Source organism: Zophobas morio, unplaced genomic scaffold, assembly GCF_036711695.1.
Source record: "Zophobas morio isolate AGI-343-1 ecotype UQ-CSIRO unplaced genomic scaffold, CSIRO_AGI_Zmor_V1 ptg000054l, whole genome shotgun sequence".
NCBI lineage: Eukaryota > Metazoa > Arthropoda > Insecta > Coleoptera > Tenebrionidae > Zophobas > Zophobas morio.
In genome coordinates, this window is record NW_026972159.1 from 1,397,572 (window position 1) to 1,413,931 (window position 16,360).

General features: G+C 31.2%; 1 protein-coding gene across 5 annotated transcripts in view; it reads left to right on the forward strand.

The window, feature by feature from the left end:
* Positions 1 to 16,360, forward strand: part of LOC135142820 (protein O-mannosyl-transferase TMTC1-like) — a 489,367-nt gene that overhangs the window by 463,310 nt on the left and 9,697 nt on the right. For all 5 annotated transcript variants that reach the window (XM_064074588.1, XM_064074587.1, XM_064074589.1 and 2 more), the window contains 3 exons: positions 889 to 1,078; positions 11,458 to 11,579; positions 11,640 to 11,804. In XM_064074588.1, coding sequence (XP_063930658.1) covers positions 889 to 1,078; positions 11,458 to 11,579; positions 11,640 to 11,804 — 477 coding nt within the window. The remainder of the gene's footprint in view (positions 1 to 888; positions 1,079 to 11,457; positions 11,580 to 11,639; positions 11,805 to 16,360) is intronic.

A 16,360-nucleotide genomic window follows, 5' to 3' on the forward strand; every position in this document is an offset into this window, starting at 1 on the left:
AAATCAAAAAATTGAAAACTCGTGAAATTGTAAACCAAAAGACTGCAAACTGTAACCTTTGAAACATCCGAAATTTGGAAAATGAAAACTGGAAGAGTAAAATTGAAGAAATAAAAAAAAATTAAATGTAGGAATTTTTCGTTTCTTCAATTTTTCGTTTTGTTTAATTTTTCAAGTCCTTGATTTCTAATTTTTAGATTTCCCAATGTTTTCCTTTTATACTTTTTCCTAATTTCGTTTTTGATTTTTCAATTTTACAATTTTGAAAACTTTGCAAATTGTCCTTTTTTGCTTCGAAAAGTTGAAAAATACAAAAATTGAAAAAAGAAAATTTAAAAATTGAATAACTAAAAAAATGGGAAAATTGCAAAATCGAAAAAGTGGAAAATCAAAAATCGAAGAACTGAAGAAACGAAAAATTGAAACATTGATAAACTAAAATCAGAAAAAAATAATGAATGGGGAAATTGGAAAGCAAAAAAACGAATCGAATCGAAAAATTGGTCAACCTAAAAACTGTTAAATCGAAACATTGGTAAATTAAATATCGAGAAATTCAAACAGCAAAAATCTAAAAATTAAAATGTCGAATAAATGAAAGTTTTAAAATCCAATAATTGAAAAATGGAAAAATTTTTCAAATTCTAATTATTATTACATTTTTAAAATTAACACTTGAAAGATTGCAAATCAAAAATTGAAAAATTCAAAAGATGGAAAATTAAAAAATTGAAAGATTTAAAGTTGAAAACTGAATAATTGAAAATTCCAAGTCAAAAAGGCTGCGGGAGTGTTATTTACTATTTACGTCACTGGTTTTTACTTTTTAGACTTTACACTAGAAAACAAACATCGCAAAATAAATGAACTTTCACCTTTTTTTTTCAGAGTGTTGACTTTCTGCTACTTGGCGGCTTTTAATTGGTGGCTGCTGCTCTGCCCGGCGACCCTTTCCCACGATTGGCAGATGGGTTCGGTGCCCCTGGTGACGTCAATGTCCGACTCGCGGAACCTCATGACATGCTTCTTTTTCGGCGCAGTTCTAATGCTGGTAATAAGGAGCTTGTCAGACTTCGAGGTAAGCCATGTAATCTTGTTTCAAAGGTAACCTTCAACATGTGCTCTTACCTTCCAAGTTCCTGCATGTACTCGGTCTCCTTTGTTCCTGCAGTAGTTAAACAGGATTTCCAGGATTCGATTGTTTCTGTGTACACATACAAGTACACCACTAAAGTAGCTAACTCTGCCCGAATTAACCTCCTCCATATCGAAACCTAACGTTTAGAGGAGTAACGAGATCCGGGGGCAATTCGGTAAACAAGACATGGTTTAGTAGCCTCAGTGAATGTTGGTTTAGCGAAGACAGGTAATCAAAACGGCGGCTACTTAGCTCTCGGAAATTCGACGCGAATTCATTCGGTCCGCCCCGATTTGACGCCTCTGGAAATTCGGTTCGATATTTTCATTCCGCGTCTTGTGTTCGACCGAAAAGAATTCGGGCGTCTGACACCGACACGACATGTCTTTTACCGAGATTGACTGTCACAGACACTTATCTGTTCATACACGAGCAAACAATTTAATTCGAATGGAAGTTAAATAAAGGGATCCCTTTTCCTGAGCTGCGACGATTTTAATAATGGCGAAACAACTTTGGCATCAGGGTGTACAATGTGCTGATTTGAATGATGGGCAGGCATGCTTCGTTAGGCACACACTCGACTGTGAATTATGTTTCAACTTGGGCCGGAATTGACAAGTATTGTGTGCGAACGCGGAGACTGCAGAAAAGAACAATCTCGATTTTTTTTTAGTTTCGAATTTACATTTTTTTCTCATTGTTTTACTGTTGAAATGGTTTCAAAAAAGTTCCGGGTGTTTGGTTATTGAAAGAGTTTGAAAGAATCTTCAAAGCTTTTTTAAAGAATCTTGAGGTTTCTAATCATTTTTTTTTAAGAATTGAAACGAATCTTGGTAGAAACAGTCTTGTATTTTATTTTTGAAAGAATTTGCTATTTTGTCTTTGGAAAACTTTGGATGAATCTTAGAGCCTCTAGTGTATTTTTTAAGAATTTAAAAGAATCTTAGAGTGGCTAGCGTATTTTTTTTTAAATGAAAAGATTCCCAAAATCACCAGGTGTTAATTTTTAAGAATTTAAAAGAATCTTAGAGTAGCTAGCGTATTTTTTTTTAATGAAAAGATTCCCAAAATCACCAGGTGTTAAATTTTTTAAGGAATTTCCAAAAATTTCGGAGTCCCTGATATTTTGTTTTCGAAATAATTTGCAGAAAATTCGTGGACACCTGATATTTTATGTTTGGAAAAACTTTAAAGAATCTTGAGGTTTCTAATCATTTTTTTTTAAGAATTGAAACGAATCTTGGTAGGAGTCTTGTATTTTATTTTTGAAAGAATTTGCTATTTTGTCTTTGGAAAATTTTGGATGAATCTTAGGGCCTCTAGTGTATTTTTTAAGAATTTAAAAGAATCTTAGAGTAGCTCGCGTATTTTTTTTTTTTAGGAAAAAATCCCAAAATCACCAAGTGTTAAATTTTTGAAAGAATTTCCAAAAATTTTGAATCCCCTGATATTTTGTTTTTGAAATAATTTGCAGAAAATTTGTGGAAACCTGATATTTTATGTTTGGAAAAACTTTAAAGAATCTTGAGGTCCCTAATCATTTTTTTTTTTTAAGAATTGAAACGAATCTTGGTAGAAGGAATCTTGTATTTTATATTGAAAGAATTTACTATTTTATGTTTGGAAAACTTTGGATGAATCTTAGGGCCTCTAGTGTATTTTTTAAAAATTTAAAAGAATCTTAGTGTAGCTTGCGTATTTTTTTTTAAATGAAAAGATTCCCAAAATCACCAGGTGTTAAATTTTTGAAAGATTTTCCAAAAATTTCGGATCCCCTGATATTTTGTTTTTGAAATAATTTGCAGAAAATTCGTGGAAACATGATATTTTATATTTGGAAAAACTTTAAAGAATCTTGAGGTACCTAATAATTTTTTTTTTTTTAAATCGAAACGAATCTTCGTAGAAGGGGTCATGTATTTTATTTTTGAAACAATTTGCTATTTTGTCTTTGGAAAACTTTGGATGAATCTTAGGGCCTCTAGTGTATTTTTTAAGAATTTTAAAGAATCTTAGAGTAGCTCGCGTATTTTTTTTTTTTTAAGGAAAAAATCCCAAAATCACCAAGTGTTAAGTTTTTGAAAGAATCTCCAAAAATTTTGGGGCCCCTGGTATTTTGTTTTTGAAAGCATTTGCAAAAAAATCGTGCACACCTTGATATTTTATGTTTGGAAAAACTTTAAAGAATCTTGACGTCCCTAATCAATTTTTTTTTTAAGAATTGAAATGAATCTTAGTAGAAGGAGTCTTGTATTTTATTTTTGAAAGAATTTGCTATTTTGTCTTTGGAAAACTTTGGATGAATCTTAGGGCTTCTAGTGTATTTTTTAAAAATTTAAAAGAATCTTAGAGTAGCTAGCGTATTTTTTTTAAATGAAAAGATTCCCAAAATCACCAGGTGTTAAATTTTTGAAAGAATATCCAATAATTTCGGAGCCCCTGATCTTTTGTTTTTGAAATAATTTGCAGAAAATTCGTGGAAACCTGATATTTTATGTTTGGAAAAACTTTAAAGAATCTTGAGGTTTCTAATCATTTTTTTTAAGAATTGAAACGAATCTTGGTAGAAGGAGTCTTATATTTTATTTTTGAAAGAATTTGCTATTTTGTCTTTGGAAAACTTTGGATGAATCTTAGGGCCTCTAGTGTATTTTTTAAGAATTTAAAAGAATCTTAGAGTAGCTAGCGTATTTTTTTAAATGAAAAGAATCCCAAAATCACCAGGTGTTAAATTTTTGAAAGAATTTCCAAAAATTTCGGAGCCCCTGATATTTTGTTTTCGAAATAATTTGCAGAAAATTCGTGGACACCTGATATTTTCTGTTTGGAAAAACTTTAAAGAATCTTGAGGTTTCTAATCATTTTTTTTTTAAGAATTGAAACGAATCTTGGTAGAAGGAGTCTTGTATTTTATTTTTGAAAGAATTTGCTATTTTGTCTTTGGAAAACTTTGGATGAATCTTAGGGCCTCTAGTGTATTTTTTAAAAATTTAAAAGAATCTTAGAGTAGCTAGCGTATTTTTTTTAAATGAAAAGAATCCCAAAATCACCAGGTGTTAAATTTTTGAAAGAATTTCCAAAAATTTCGGAGCCCCTGATATTTTGTTTTTGAAATAATTTGCAGAAAATTCGTGGAAACCCGATATTTTATGTTTGGAAAAACTTTAAAGAATCTTGAAGTCCCTAATAATTTTTTTTTAAGAATCGAAACGAATCTTGGTAGAAGGAGTCTTATATTTTATTTTTGAAAGAATTTGCTATTTTGTCTTTGGAAAACTTTGGATGAATCTTAGGGCCTCTAGTGTATTTTTTAAGAATTTAAAAGAATCTTAGAGTAGCTAGCGTATTTTTTTTTAATGAAAAGATTCCCAAAATCACCAGGTGTTAAATTTTTGAAAGAATTTCCAAAAATTTCGGAGCCCCTGATATTTTGTTTTTGAAATAATTTGCAGAAAATTCGTGGACACCTGATATTTTCTGTTTGGAAAAACTTTAAAGAATCTTGAGGTTTCTAATCATTTTTTTTTAAGAATTGAAACGAATCTTGGTAGGAGTCTTGTATTTTAAAGAATTTGAAAGAATTTGCTATTTTGTCTTTGGAAAATTTTGGATGAATCTTAGGGCCTCTAGTGTATTTTTTAAGAATTTAAAAGAATCTTAGAGTAGCTCGCGTATTTTTTTTTTTTAGGAAAAAATCCCAAAATCACCAGGTGTTAAATTTTTGAAAGATTTTCCAAAAATTTCGGAGCCCCTGATATTTTGTTTTTGAAATAATTTGCAGAAAATTCATGGGCACCTGATATTTTATGTTTGGAAAAATTTTAAAGAATCTTGAGGTCCCTAATCAATTTTTTTTTAAGAATTGAAACGAATCTTGGTAGAAGGAGTCTTGTATTTTATTTTTGAAAGAATTTGCTATTTTGTCTTTGGAAAACTTTGGATGAATCTTAGGTCCTCTAGTGTATTTTTTAAGAATTTAAAAGAGTCTAAGGGGTCAATTCCAAGTTGGTGGCGCAAGTCAGTGGTGCAGCGCAACTTTATAATGCTAATTTGGGTATCAAATGCTGGTTGCTAGGGGTGACGGAATAAACAAGCGCAATTTTTCGAGATAAATTGCGCCAACTTGCACTGCCTACTAGAGGTGCCGCAACTCCATGGTGCAAATTTCAATGGAAAATTTCAATTTATCTCGAAAAATTGCGCTTGTTTATTCCGTCACCCCTAGCAACCAGCATTTGATACCCAAATTAGCATTATAAAGTTGCGCTGCTCCACTGACTTGCGCCACCAACTTGGAATTGGCCCCTTAGAGTAGCTAAAGTATTTTTTTAAGGAAAGAATCCCAAAATCACCAGGTGTTCAATTTTTGAAAAAAAATTCCAAAAAATTTCGGAGCTCCTGATGTTTTGTTTTTGAAATAATTTGCAGAAAATTCGTGGACACCTGATATTTTCTGTTTGGAAAAACTTTAAAGAATCTTGAGGTTTCTAATCATTTTTTTTTTAAGAATTGAAACGAATCTTGGTAGAAGGAGTCTTGTATTTTATTTTTGAAAGAATTTGCTATTTTGTCTTTGGAAAACTTTGGATGAATCTTAGGGCCTCTAGTGTATTTTTTAAAAATTTAAAAGAATCTTAGAGTAGCTAGCGTATTTTTTTTAAATGAAAAGAATCCCAAAATCACCAGGTGTTAAATTTTTGAAAGAATTTCCAAAAATTTCGGAGCCCCTGATATTTTGTTTTTGAAATAATTTGCAGAAAATTCGTGGAAACCCGATATTTTATGTTTGGAAAAACTTTAAAGAATCTTGAAGTCCCTAATAATTTTTTTTTAAGAATCGAAACGAATCTTGGTAGAAGGAGTCTTATATTTTATTTTTGAAAGAATTTGCTATTTTGTCTTTGGAAAACTTTGGATGAATCTTAGGGCCTCTAGTGTATTTTTTAAGAATATAAAAGAATCTTAGAGTAGCTAGCGTATTTTTTTTTAATGAAAAGATTCCCAAAATCACCAGGTGTTAAATTTTTGAAAGATTTTCCAAAAATTTCGGAGCCCCTGATATTTTGTTTTTGAAATAATTGGCAGAAAATTCGTGGACACCTGATATTTTGTTTGGAAAAACTTTAAAGAATCTTGAGGTCCCTAATCAATTTTTTTTAAGAATTGAAATGAATCTTGGTAGAAGGAATCTTGTATTTTATTTTTGAAAGAATTTGCTATTTTGTCTTTGGAAAACTTTGGATGAATCTTAGGGCCTCTAGTGTATTTTTTAAGAATTTAAACGAATCTTAGAGTAGCTAGCGTATTTTTTTTAAATGAAAAGATTCCCAAAATCACCAGGTGTTAAATTTTTGAAAGAATTTCCAAAAATTTCGGAGCCCCTGATATTTTGTTTTTGAAATAATTTGCAGAAAATTCGTGGACACCTGATATTTTCTGTTTGGAAAAACTTTAAAGAATCTTGAGGTTTCTAATCATTTTTTTTTAAGAATTGAAACGAATTTTGGTAGAAGGAGTCTTGTATTTTATTTTTGAATGAATTTGCTATTTTGTCTTTGGAAAACTTTGAAAGAATCGTAGGGCCTCTAGTGTATTTTTTAAGAATTTAAAAGAATCTTAGAGTAGCTAGCGTATTTGTTTTTATTGAAAAGAATCCCAAAATCACCTGATGTTAAATTTTTGAAAAAATTTCCAAAAATTTCGGAGCCCCTGATATTTTGTTTTTGAAATAATTTGCAGAAAATTCATGGGCACCTGATATTTTATGTTTGGAAAAATTTTAAAGAATCTTGAGGTCCCTAATCAATTTTTTTTTAAGAATTGAAACGAATCTTGGTAGAAGGAGTCTTGTATTTTATTTTTGAAAGAATTTGCTATTTTGTCTTTGGAAAACTTTGGATGAATCTTAGGTCCTCTAGTGTATTTTTTAAGAATTTAAAAGAGTCTTAGAGTAGCTAAAGTATTTTTTTAAGGAAAGAATCCCAAAATCACCAAGTGTTAAATTTTTGAAAGAATTTACAAAAATTTCGGAGCCCCTGATCTTTTGTTTTTGAAATAATTTGCAGAAAATTTGTGGACACCTGATATTTTATGTTTAAAAAAACTTTAAAGAATCTTAAGGTGTCTAATCAATTTTTTTTAAGAATTGAAATGAATCTTGCTAGAAGGAGTCTTGTATTTTATCTTTGAAAGAATTTGCTATTTTGTCTTTGGAAAACTTTGGATGAATCTTAGTGCCTCAAGTGTATTTTTTAAGAATTCAAAAGAATCTTAGAGTAGCTCGCGTATTTTTTTTTTTAAGAAAGAATCCCAAAATCACCAGGTGTTAATTTTTTTAAAGCAACTCCAAAAATTTCGGGGCCCCTGGTATTTTGTTTTTGAAAGAATTTGCAAAAAAATCGGGGATAATTGATAGTTTAAGTTTGGAAAAATTTTAATGAATCTTGAGGTCCCGAATGTCTTTTTTTAAGGATTTGAAAGAAACTCTAGAACATCTGGTGTTTTATTTTTGAAAGAATTTCAAAACATTTTGAGAACCCCTGGTATTTTGCATTTGGAAGAATTTTAAATAATTTTAAGGCCCCTAAGGTATTTTTTTAAGGATTTAAAAGAATCTTGGGGTAGCTAATGTCTTTTTTAGAATTTAATAGAATGCCGAGAACACCTAGTGCCTTATTTTTGAAATAATTTCAAAAATTTTCCGGGTGTTTTGTTATTGGAAGAGTTTATAACAAAATTTAAAAAATCTGGAGGAAGCCAAATGTTGTACTTTTGAAAAAATCACGAAGAATCCTAGAGGCCCCTAGTATCTGTTTTATTTATGAAAAAATTTTCTATTTTGTCTTTGGAAAACTTTGAAAGAATCTTAGGGTAGCTAGAGTATTTTTTTAAATGAAAAGAATTTCAAAATCAGCAGGTGTTACATTTTTTAAAGAATCACCAAAAATTTCGGAGCCCCTGGTGTTTTGTTTTTAAAAGAATTTGCAAAAAAAATCGGGGACACCTGGTCTTTTAAGTTTGGAAAAATTTTAAAGGATCTTGAGGTGCCTAATGCCTTTTTTTAAAAATTTGAAAAAAACATCTTGTGTTTTATTTTTTAAATAATTTCAAAACATTTTGGGGACCTTTCGTATTTTGTATTTGGAAGAATTTGAAATAGCTTTAAAAGAAAAACATTTTGTGTTTTATTTTTTAAAGAATTTCCAAAAATTTCGGGGCCCCTGGTGTTTGTTTTTAAAAGAATTTGCAAAAAAATCGTGGACACCTGGTATTTTAGATTTGCAAAAATTGAAGAGGATCTTGAGGTCCATAATGTCTTTTTTTAAAAATTTGAAAGAAACTCTAGAACATCTGGTGTTTTACTTTTGAAATAATTTTAAGGCCCCTAAGCAATTTTTTTAAGAATTTAAAAGATTCTTGGAGTAGCTAATGTGTTTTTTAGGTATTTAAAAGAATTCCGGGAACACCTAGGGTTTTATTTTTTAAATTGTTTAAAAAATCCGGGTATTTTGTTATTAAAAGAGTTGAAGGAGTCATTAAGGCTTCTTGTGTGTGTCTTGTTTATAACAAAATTTAATATATCTGTATTTTTGAAGGAATTTTTAAAAATCCCAGGGGTCCCTAATGTCTGTTTTATTTTTGAAACAATTTCCTATTTTGTCTTTGGAAAACTTTGAAAGAGTCTTAGCGTCTCTAGTGTCTTTTTTAAGAATTTAAAAGAATCTTAGAGTAGATAACATATTTATTAAAAAAAAATTCAAATACTTATCCCAGAATCTCGAGGTGTTAAATTTTTAAAAGAATTTCGAAAAATTTCGGGGTCCCTAGTGTTTTGATTTTGAAAGAGTTTCAAAGAATCATCGGCACTCTTGTGTTCGCCCTGTTTTTAAAAGAATTTTAAAAATCTCGAAGGCTCCAGGTGTTTTACGTTTGGAAAACTTTGAAAGAATCTTTGTATTTTTGAATAATTTAAACGAATCTTGGGGTTAGGAGAATTGTGTTTTATTTTTTGAAGAATTTGATAGAAATTTTGAGACTCTGTCTGTCCTTTTTTAAAAGAATTTAAAAAGTTTTGAGGAATCCAAGTGTTTTATTTTTGAAGGAATTGGAATGACCTCTGACGTGACTAAAAAATTTTAGAGACCCCTAATGTGTGTTTTTTTTTAATTTCAAGAACTATCGCCGGCTCTTGCTGCTTTGTGTTTGGAAAACTTTGAAAGAATCTTGGGGATTCTATTGTATTCTTTAAGAATTTGAAAGAATTTCGAAAATACTTGGTGTTCTATTTTTTAAAGAAACTCCTCATATTTTGTGTTTGAAATAATTTTAGAGAATCTTGAAACTTGAAACCTAAGAAATTTTCAGAACTCTTTGAAAGAAGAAGAAGAAGAAGAAAATTTGAAAGTATCTGTGGGACTCCTGGTGTCTCGTTTTTTGAAGAATAAAAAAAAAATTCTAGACCATTAAAAAATTGAACAAAAGCGTCGCCATTTGTTTTTGCCTCTAAAATATTGCAGAATAATAATCTCCTTCAAAACAACTAAGTACACGTTAATCCTACCAAGGAATTATTTCACCCTCAATTAGCCAAATTAGTTTCAAAATTTTGTAGTTTCAAGATTAATGTAACGTTGTGTTTTTGCCTTCCACACACAGACTTTTCTTAACATATGAAAATAGACGATTTTTTACGTTATGAATTAAACAAAACATCGAGGAAACATAAAGAAATAAACACAGACTTTTCTTAGCATGTGAAAATAGACGATTTTTTACGTTATGAATTAAACAAAACATCGAGGAAACATAAAGAAATAAATCTGTCAGTCGATGTGTTTAGTAACAAGAGGGAAAGAACAAAGGAAGCTAATTTAAAAACGAACCAACAATAAGTTAACATTGCTACACAATATGAATCAAATCTTTATTCAACAGATTTTACCCAGAAATGAGATGCCTTCGCACAATGTACTTTCCGTTAACGCAGATTTATCCTTTCAGTAAAAACAAAATAAAAGTGTTTGCTTTGTTTCCGCTGGTGCTTTTTTTCCGTTGCAGGTTTTTCAATTCGTTAAAACACCGAAAATGTGTTTACGAACATGCCTTTCAAGCAAGACTCATAACTTATTTAAATAAAATTTTCATTAAAGTATAAAAATTCGTCTGATTAGTAGGTAGACAATCGTAAATGCGTGATAGAAACGACCGTGTTCGCGCAGGCAACGTTAAAGGGTAAGCGTTGGCCCGAAAATGTTGGTAAAGTATTGACCGCACATCTCATATCAGTTTAATGTAACGGAAATATTTACATTTACATAACGTATGCTAGTATTAAGTATACAGCGCTACATTCCACGAAATAAAAATATTGCTATAAAATGTTAAAAGCATTTTTCCTTATGCTTATATGTATCTTCTCCCGCTCGCTCCCATCCTTCTTTCTAACAGAAAGGCAAATAATATCATAATGTTGCTTTAATATTTGCTTTTCAGAAGTCGCTGCCTTCACATTAACATAAAACGTATCTGTCTAATGTGTGTCTCTCATCCTTTACGTTTTACGACGGTGATAAACTCAAGTGTCTAGACTGTTTATGTTTTTATTTATTAACACTCGACGAAATTGAGAAAGCTATCATTTCGATCCGCGGGGATTAGCTTATTTTGCTTTTCATTTGCTTTAGAATGCAATTCCGCGGCAAGTAAGTAGAAATCAAGCTAATTGTGTTTTAATAATAACAGCGTGTGTCGCTTTACTCCGAACTCTCCCTTCGAGTATTAACGGAATGACAGGAATTTATTTCCACAGATTGAAATCGGCTAAAACACGAATAAAAGATGCGAATAACAAAGCATGTAAATATTAAGAGAAAAGAGCCGATTTTTTAGGCTCTGGCGGAACAATTGCCTTCTTTTCTTTCTCCTTTGGATAACCCCACAAGATCCCGTAATAAATTAACGAACCCTACGGGGTCTGACAAAGTCTGGGACCAATTTTGAATTTCGAGTTCCTTGCTGTAAAAAGAAACTAGCTTAGAGGATTTCAGAATTTGACACTAACATTTATCCATAATCCTCCTGTGGAATTTATGTCTTTATCAGAGCTTCGACAATTACCATATTTCAGGTTTATCGTTCCTGAATTAAATGTTTATGATAGCGATTTTTTGCGGAGCCGCAGGAGAAACAAACCGGGAAACTTGGTGAATATTAATTTAGTCGGTCGAGAGCATTTTTAGCTATTATTTTTGTAAAGTCTGGAATAATTAGTTTCACGTGTAAGTTCGTTAACTTCACACTAGTTGGTTTTTTTCCAGAGCCAGAAGCACGTTCCCGTAGTTCTTGGACTCATGCTGCTGGTTTTACCTTTCTTGCCGGCGGCTAATCTGGTTGTTACTGTAGGATTTGTAGTGGCTGAAAGAGTGTTGTATATTCCTAGGTATGTACACAGTTGCAGGGCGTCACTTTACATAATTACATTGTTGCTTTGATGTTTCAGTTTAGGGTGTACTCTATTAGTAGTGTACGGTATCCAGATATTCTGGAATTCTTATTCTAAACATCGCCAAACCATAGTTTGCTTTGTCATGTTGCTGCTCACGACGAGCTGTTTGAGGACGGTTATACGAAACAGGGACTGGAGATCCCGGGAATCTTTACTGAGGTAAGTATATAGCTAACGAGCGACGAAATACATAGACGATGTTCTCTTGTCTCGGGAATGTTCATTTGTGTGTTTGTTTGGGTTTTAAATCTGCAAAAAATACCAGACTGTCGACGACCGTTCAAAGAGCACGTGTGGTGTGTTATGAAACCGCCTAAGGTGAAAAGTCGTAAACTTGCCACCTATTTTGAAGTTTCTCGTATGAAAAGTCACGTTGCATCGCGGAGCTATGTGGCTGTACATATTTAATGTCGACGTGTCATAGTAGCTTAATGCTATTGCGATTTTATATACATTACATATTCTGTTCGGCTTAGAAACACACTTTGTGCTGGAGGTTTCCCTTACCGATGTGACACTGCGCTGTAAACTCTCCTTGATAATTTAATTATAGTCATAAAATGTTAAATACGTGAGTCAATTGGACAACTGAGTACGTTTATGTTTTGTCGACGTTTCATGACCTCTGGAGTACGACAAAATAGGTCCCCAGTTTCCGTCTGTCTCGCTGCCGTCTGTCAGGATTTTTGGGAAAAAAATCCAAATTTTATAACAATCTTTTACAATTTAACATTAAAGTTGCAAAAACCGAATCTAGCAAATATTTTTAAGTTATTGAAAACATGGTAAATCCTCAATCGAAATTTGTCCGTCATCTTACAATTCTGACGAACATATAAATGTTCTTCATGTTTATCAGTGTTTTTGAGAAAAAACTAAATCAAATTTCATTTTCTTTTAACCGCTGTTACTTGTAATCTGAACGGGCTAATAACCTTTGACGACGTTTTAAGTCCTGTTTTTTGTGTTTTTTAGCTCTTTTTTTGCTTATTTTCACCTTTTTCCTTCGCGTTTTCAAGCCTTTTTATCACCATTTTTTATAGTCTCTTATTTCGCCTTTTTTTGTCACTTGTTCTTGTTACTTTTTTCTCACCATTTTTTATCGTCTTTTTGGTGGATTTTCTGTCGCGTTTTTACTCCTTCTTTAATCGCTTTATTTTTTTTAGCTATTTTTCACTCGTCTCTCTTTTATATCGCTCGTTTAATTACATATTTTTACCATTTTCCCCCCTTTGTTTTTTTTTTCACCTTATCTTTTGACCTCTTTAGTTAAACCTTTGTGTGCCTTTTTTACGATATTTTGTTCCAACTTTTTTGCCACTCCTGTTTTTGTTACTTTTTGATGTTTTCTTTCGTCCGTTTCTTTGACTCATTTTCTCTCCGCATTTTCGTCATTTTTATTCTCTCTGCGATTTTGTCACTTGTTTTTATTACCTTTTTTTCACCTCATTTTTATCGTCTTTTTCGGCAGGTTTTCTGTCGCGTTTTTCCTCCTTTTTTATCCTTTTTTTTTATTTTTTTTTGCTACTTTTCCCGCCTTTTTTAGCTATTTTTCACTTTTTTTCTTCACTTGTTGTTCCGCCTTTTGTTTCCTCCTTTTTTGCGACTTTTGCTTTCAATACATTTTATCACCTTGTTCTTGTCTTTCTTTTCCTTTTTATGTAATTTTATATCGCTCTCGAAAAAATATTAAAAATACTTCTCACCTATTTTCATCGTCTTCTTTGTTAGGTTTTTTGTAGTGTTTTTATTCCTTTTTTAATCGCTTCTTTAATTTTTTAGCTATTTTTTACCATTTTGCACGCTTTTTTCTACCAGTTTTCACTTTTTTCCTTCACCTGTTTTTGTTGCGCCTTTTGTTTCGTTTTTTTTTTATAGTTTTTGTAACCTTGTTTTTGTCGCCTTTTTCTCGTCTTTTTTTATGTTTTTATATCGCTCTTTTAATTATTTCTTTAGTTTTTCCTTTTTTTTGGCCTTTTGCGTCAAGCGTTTGTCTCCCTTTTTTACCATATTTTATTTCACAAATTTCTCACTCCTGTTTTGATTACTTTCTTAGACTTTTCTTTTCATGCGTTTCTTTGGCTTATTTTGCCTTCGTCTTTTTGTGATTTTTATTCTTTCTGAGATTTTGTCACATTTTTGTCATTTTTTCCTTATAACTTTTTGTATGTTTTTTGTTACCTTTTATGGCTTTTTTTTATTATTTTTTCACCTTTTTGTCACTTTTCTTGTGTTCCTTTTTTGTTACTTTTTTATTGTTTGTTTGTCGTTTTTTTTTGCGCGTTCTGTTCCTATTTCGTCTTCTTTTTTTTTGGTACTTTTTTGTGGCGTTTTTTCCACTTTTTACCTTATTTCTCCGCCTTTTTATTTCCCCTATTTGTCATGTTTTCATTTCTGTTTTTGTTACTTTTTTGATGTTTTCTTTCATTTTTGTCTTTTTTATTCTTTCTGCGATTTCGTCACTTTTGTCTCGTCCTTGCATTGTGGCTTTCTGTGGGATTTTTATCCTCTTTTTTGGCTTCCTTCTTAATTTTTTGACCGTTTATGTCACTTTTCTTTTATTCCTTTTTTGTTCCTTTTTTATTTTTTGGCGCGTTTTTGGTGATTTTTTGTTCCCTTTTCGTCTATGGCCCTTTTTTTGTTTTTTTTTCAACCTTTCCCTTTTGTCCCATTTTGTCACCTTTATTTTTACTGCTTTTTTAGCGCCTTCTTTTTAGCACTTTATGTGGCATTTTTTCCCATTTTTTACCTTATTCCTCCGCCTTTGTGTTTCCCTTTTTTGTCATCTTTTCTTTCACCTTGTTTGTCACTTCTATTTTTCTCACTTTTTTGTTGTTGTTTTTCATCCGTTTCTTTGGCTCATTTTCCCTTCGGCTTTTCTCATTTTTGTTCTTTCTATCTGCGATTTCATCAGTTTTTTGTCGTCCTTTCATTGTGGCTTTTTTGTGCGTTTTTTGTTCCCATTTTGGTCTTTCTTATGAATTTTTTGGAGTTTTTTTCACCTTTTATCTCACTTTTTTTTAATTCCTTTTTTTATTGTTTTCTGTCCTTTTTTTGTTTTTTTTTTCAACCTTTCCTTTTGCCCAATTTTGTCACCTTCCTTTTTTTTACCTTATTCCTTCGCCTTATTCCTCCGCCTTCTTATTTCCCTTTTTTTTCATCTTTTGTTTCACCATTTTTGTCACTTCTGTTTTTATTACTTTTTTGATGTTTTCTTTCATCCGTTTCTTTGGCTCACTTTCCTTTCACCTTTTGTCTTTTTTATTGTTTCTGCGATTTCGTCACTTTTTCCTCACCTCGTGGCTTTTTTGTTCCCATTTTTGGATTTTTTTCTTAATTTTTTGGCATTTTTCTATTGTTTGTCGTGTTTTTTTGTCGCTTTTTGCGCGTTTTTTGTTCCCTTTTGTTTTTTCAACCTCCTTTTGTCCAATTTTGTCACCTTTATTTTTACTTCTTTTTTATAGCACTTCTTTTTGGCACTTTATGTGATTTTTTTTTACCTTATTCCTTCGATTTTTTTTTTTTCTTTTTTTGTCATCTTTTTTCACCTTTTTCGTCACTTGTGTTTTTGTTACTTTTTTGATATTATCTTTCATCCGTTTCTTTGCCTCATTTTCCTTTCGCCTTTTGTCATTTTTAATCTTTCTACGATTTCGTCACTTTTTTGTTGTCCTTTCATTGTGCCTTTTTATCCATTTTTTGTTCCCATTTTGGCTGTTTTTATTAATTTTCTGCGTTTTTTTTTTTCACCTTTTTTGTCACTTTTCTTTTGCTGCTTTTTTGTTACTCCTTTATTGTTTGTTTATCGCCTTTTTGGCGCTTTTTTGGCACTTTTTTTGTTCCTTTTTCGTCTTCTGCCCTAATTTTGTATTTTTCAACCTTTTCCTTTTGCCTAATTTTGTCACCTTTATTTTTACTGCTTTTTTATAACGCCTTCTTTTTGGCACTTTTTTGTGGCGTTTTTCATTTTTTTTTTCTTATTCCTCTGCCTTTTTATTTCCCTTTTTTCTCATCTTTCCTTTTACCTTTTTTGTCACTTCTGTTTTTGTTACTTTGTTTGATGTTTTCTTTCATTCGTTTCTTTGGGTCATTTTCCTTCCGCCTTTTGTTGCTTTTTTGTTACTTTTTAATTGTTTGTTGTATTTTTCGCGCGTTTTTGTCCCCTTTTCGTCTTGTGCTCTTTTTTGTTTTTTTCGACCTCTTCTTTTTGCCCAATTTTGTGACCTTTATATTTACTGCTTTGTTAGCACATTTTTGTGGCATTTTTTTCCGATTTTTCACCTTCTTTTTTTGTCATCTTTGTTTTTGTTGCTTTTTGATAACTTTTTTGTTCTCTTCTTTGTCGTATTTCGTGATTTTTGGTTTCGTTTTATAGTCTTTTAATTTTTTTGACGCTTTTATTTCACTATTTTTTTTTCGTTTCCGTCTGCCTGTCGTGCGCCTATCAGTTTGTCTATCTTTGTCCATTTTTATTAAACAGATAATCTCCGAAACTACCTAACTGATTGTTGTCAAATTTTGTATGTATATTAAGACTACCATGTACATGGTAATACGCTAACCAAAATTTGGCTAATCTTCCACACTACCAATGGGATGACGTCATTTCCAAGAAGTTTTCACTCTTGACATCCAGATTTTTGGAACAATTGTATAAAAATATTTTACAATTTACTTATTTAGGATTATCAATGTACCTAATCGTAGTTTTTAGA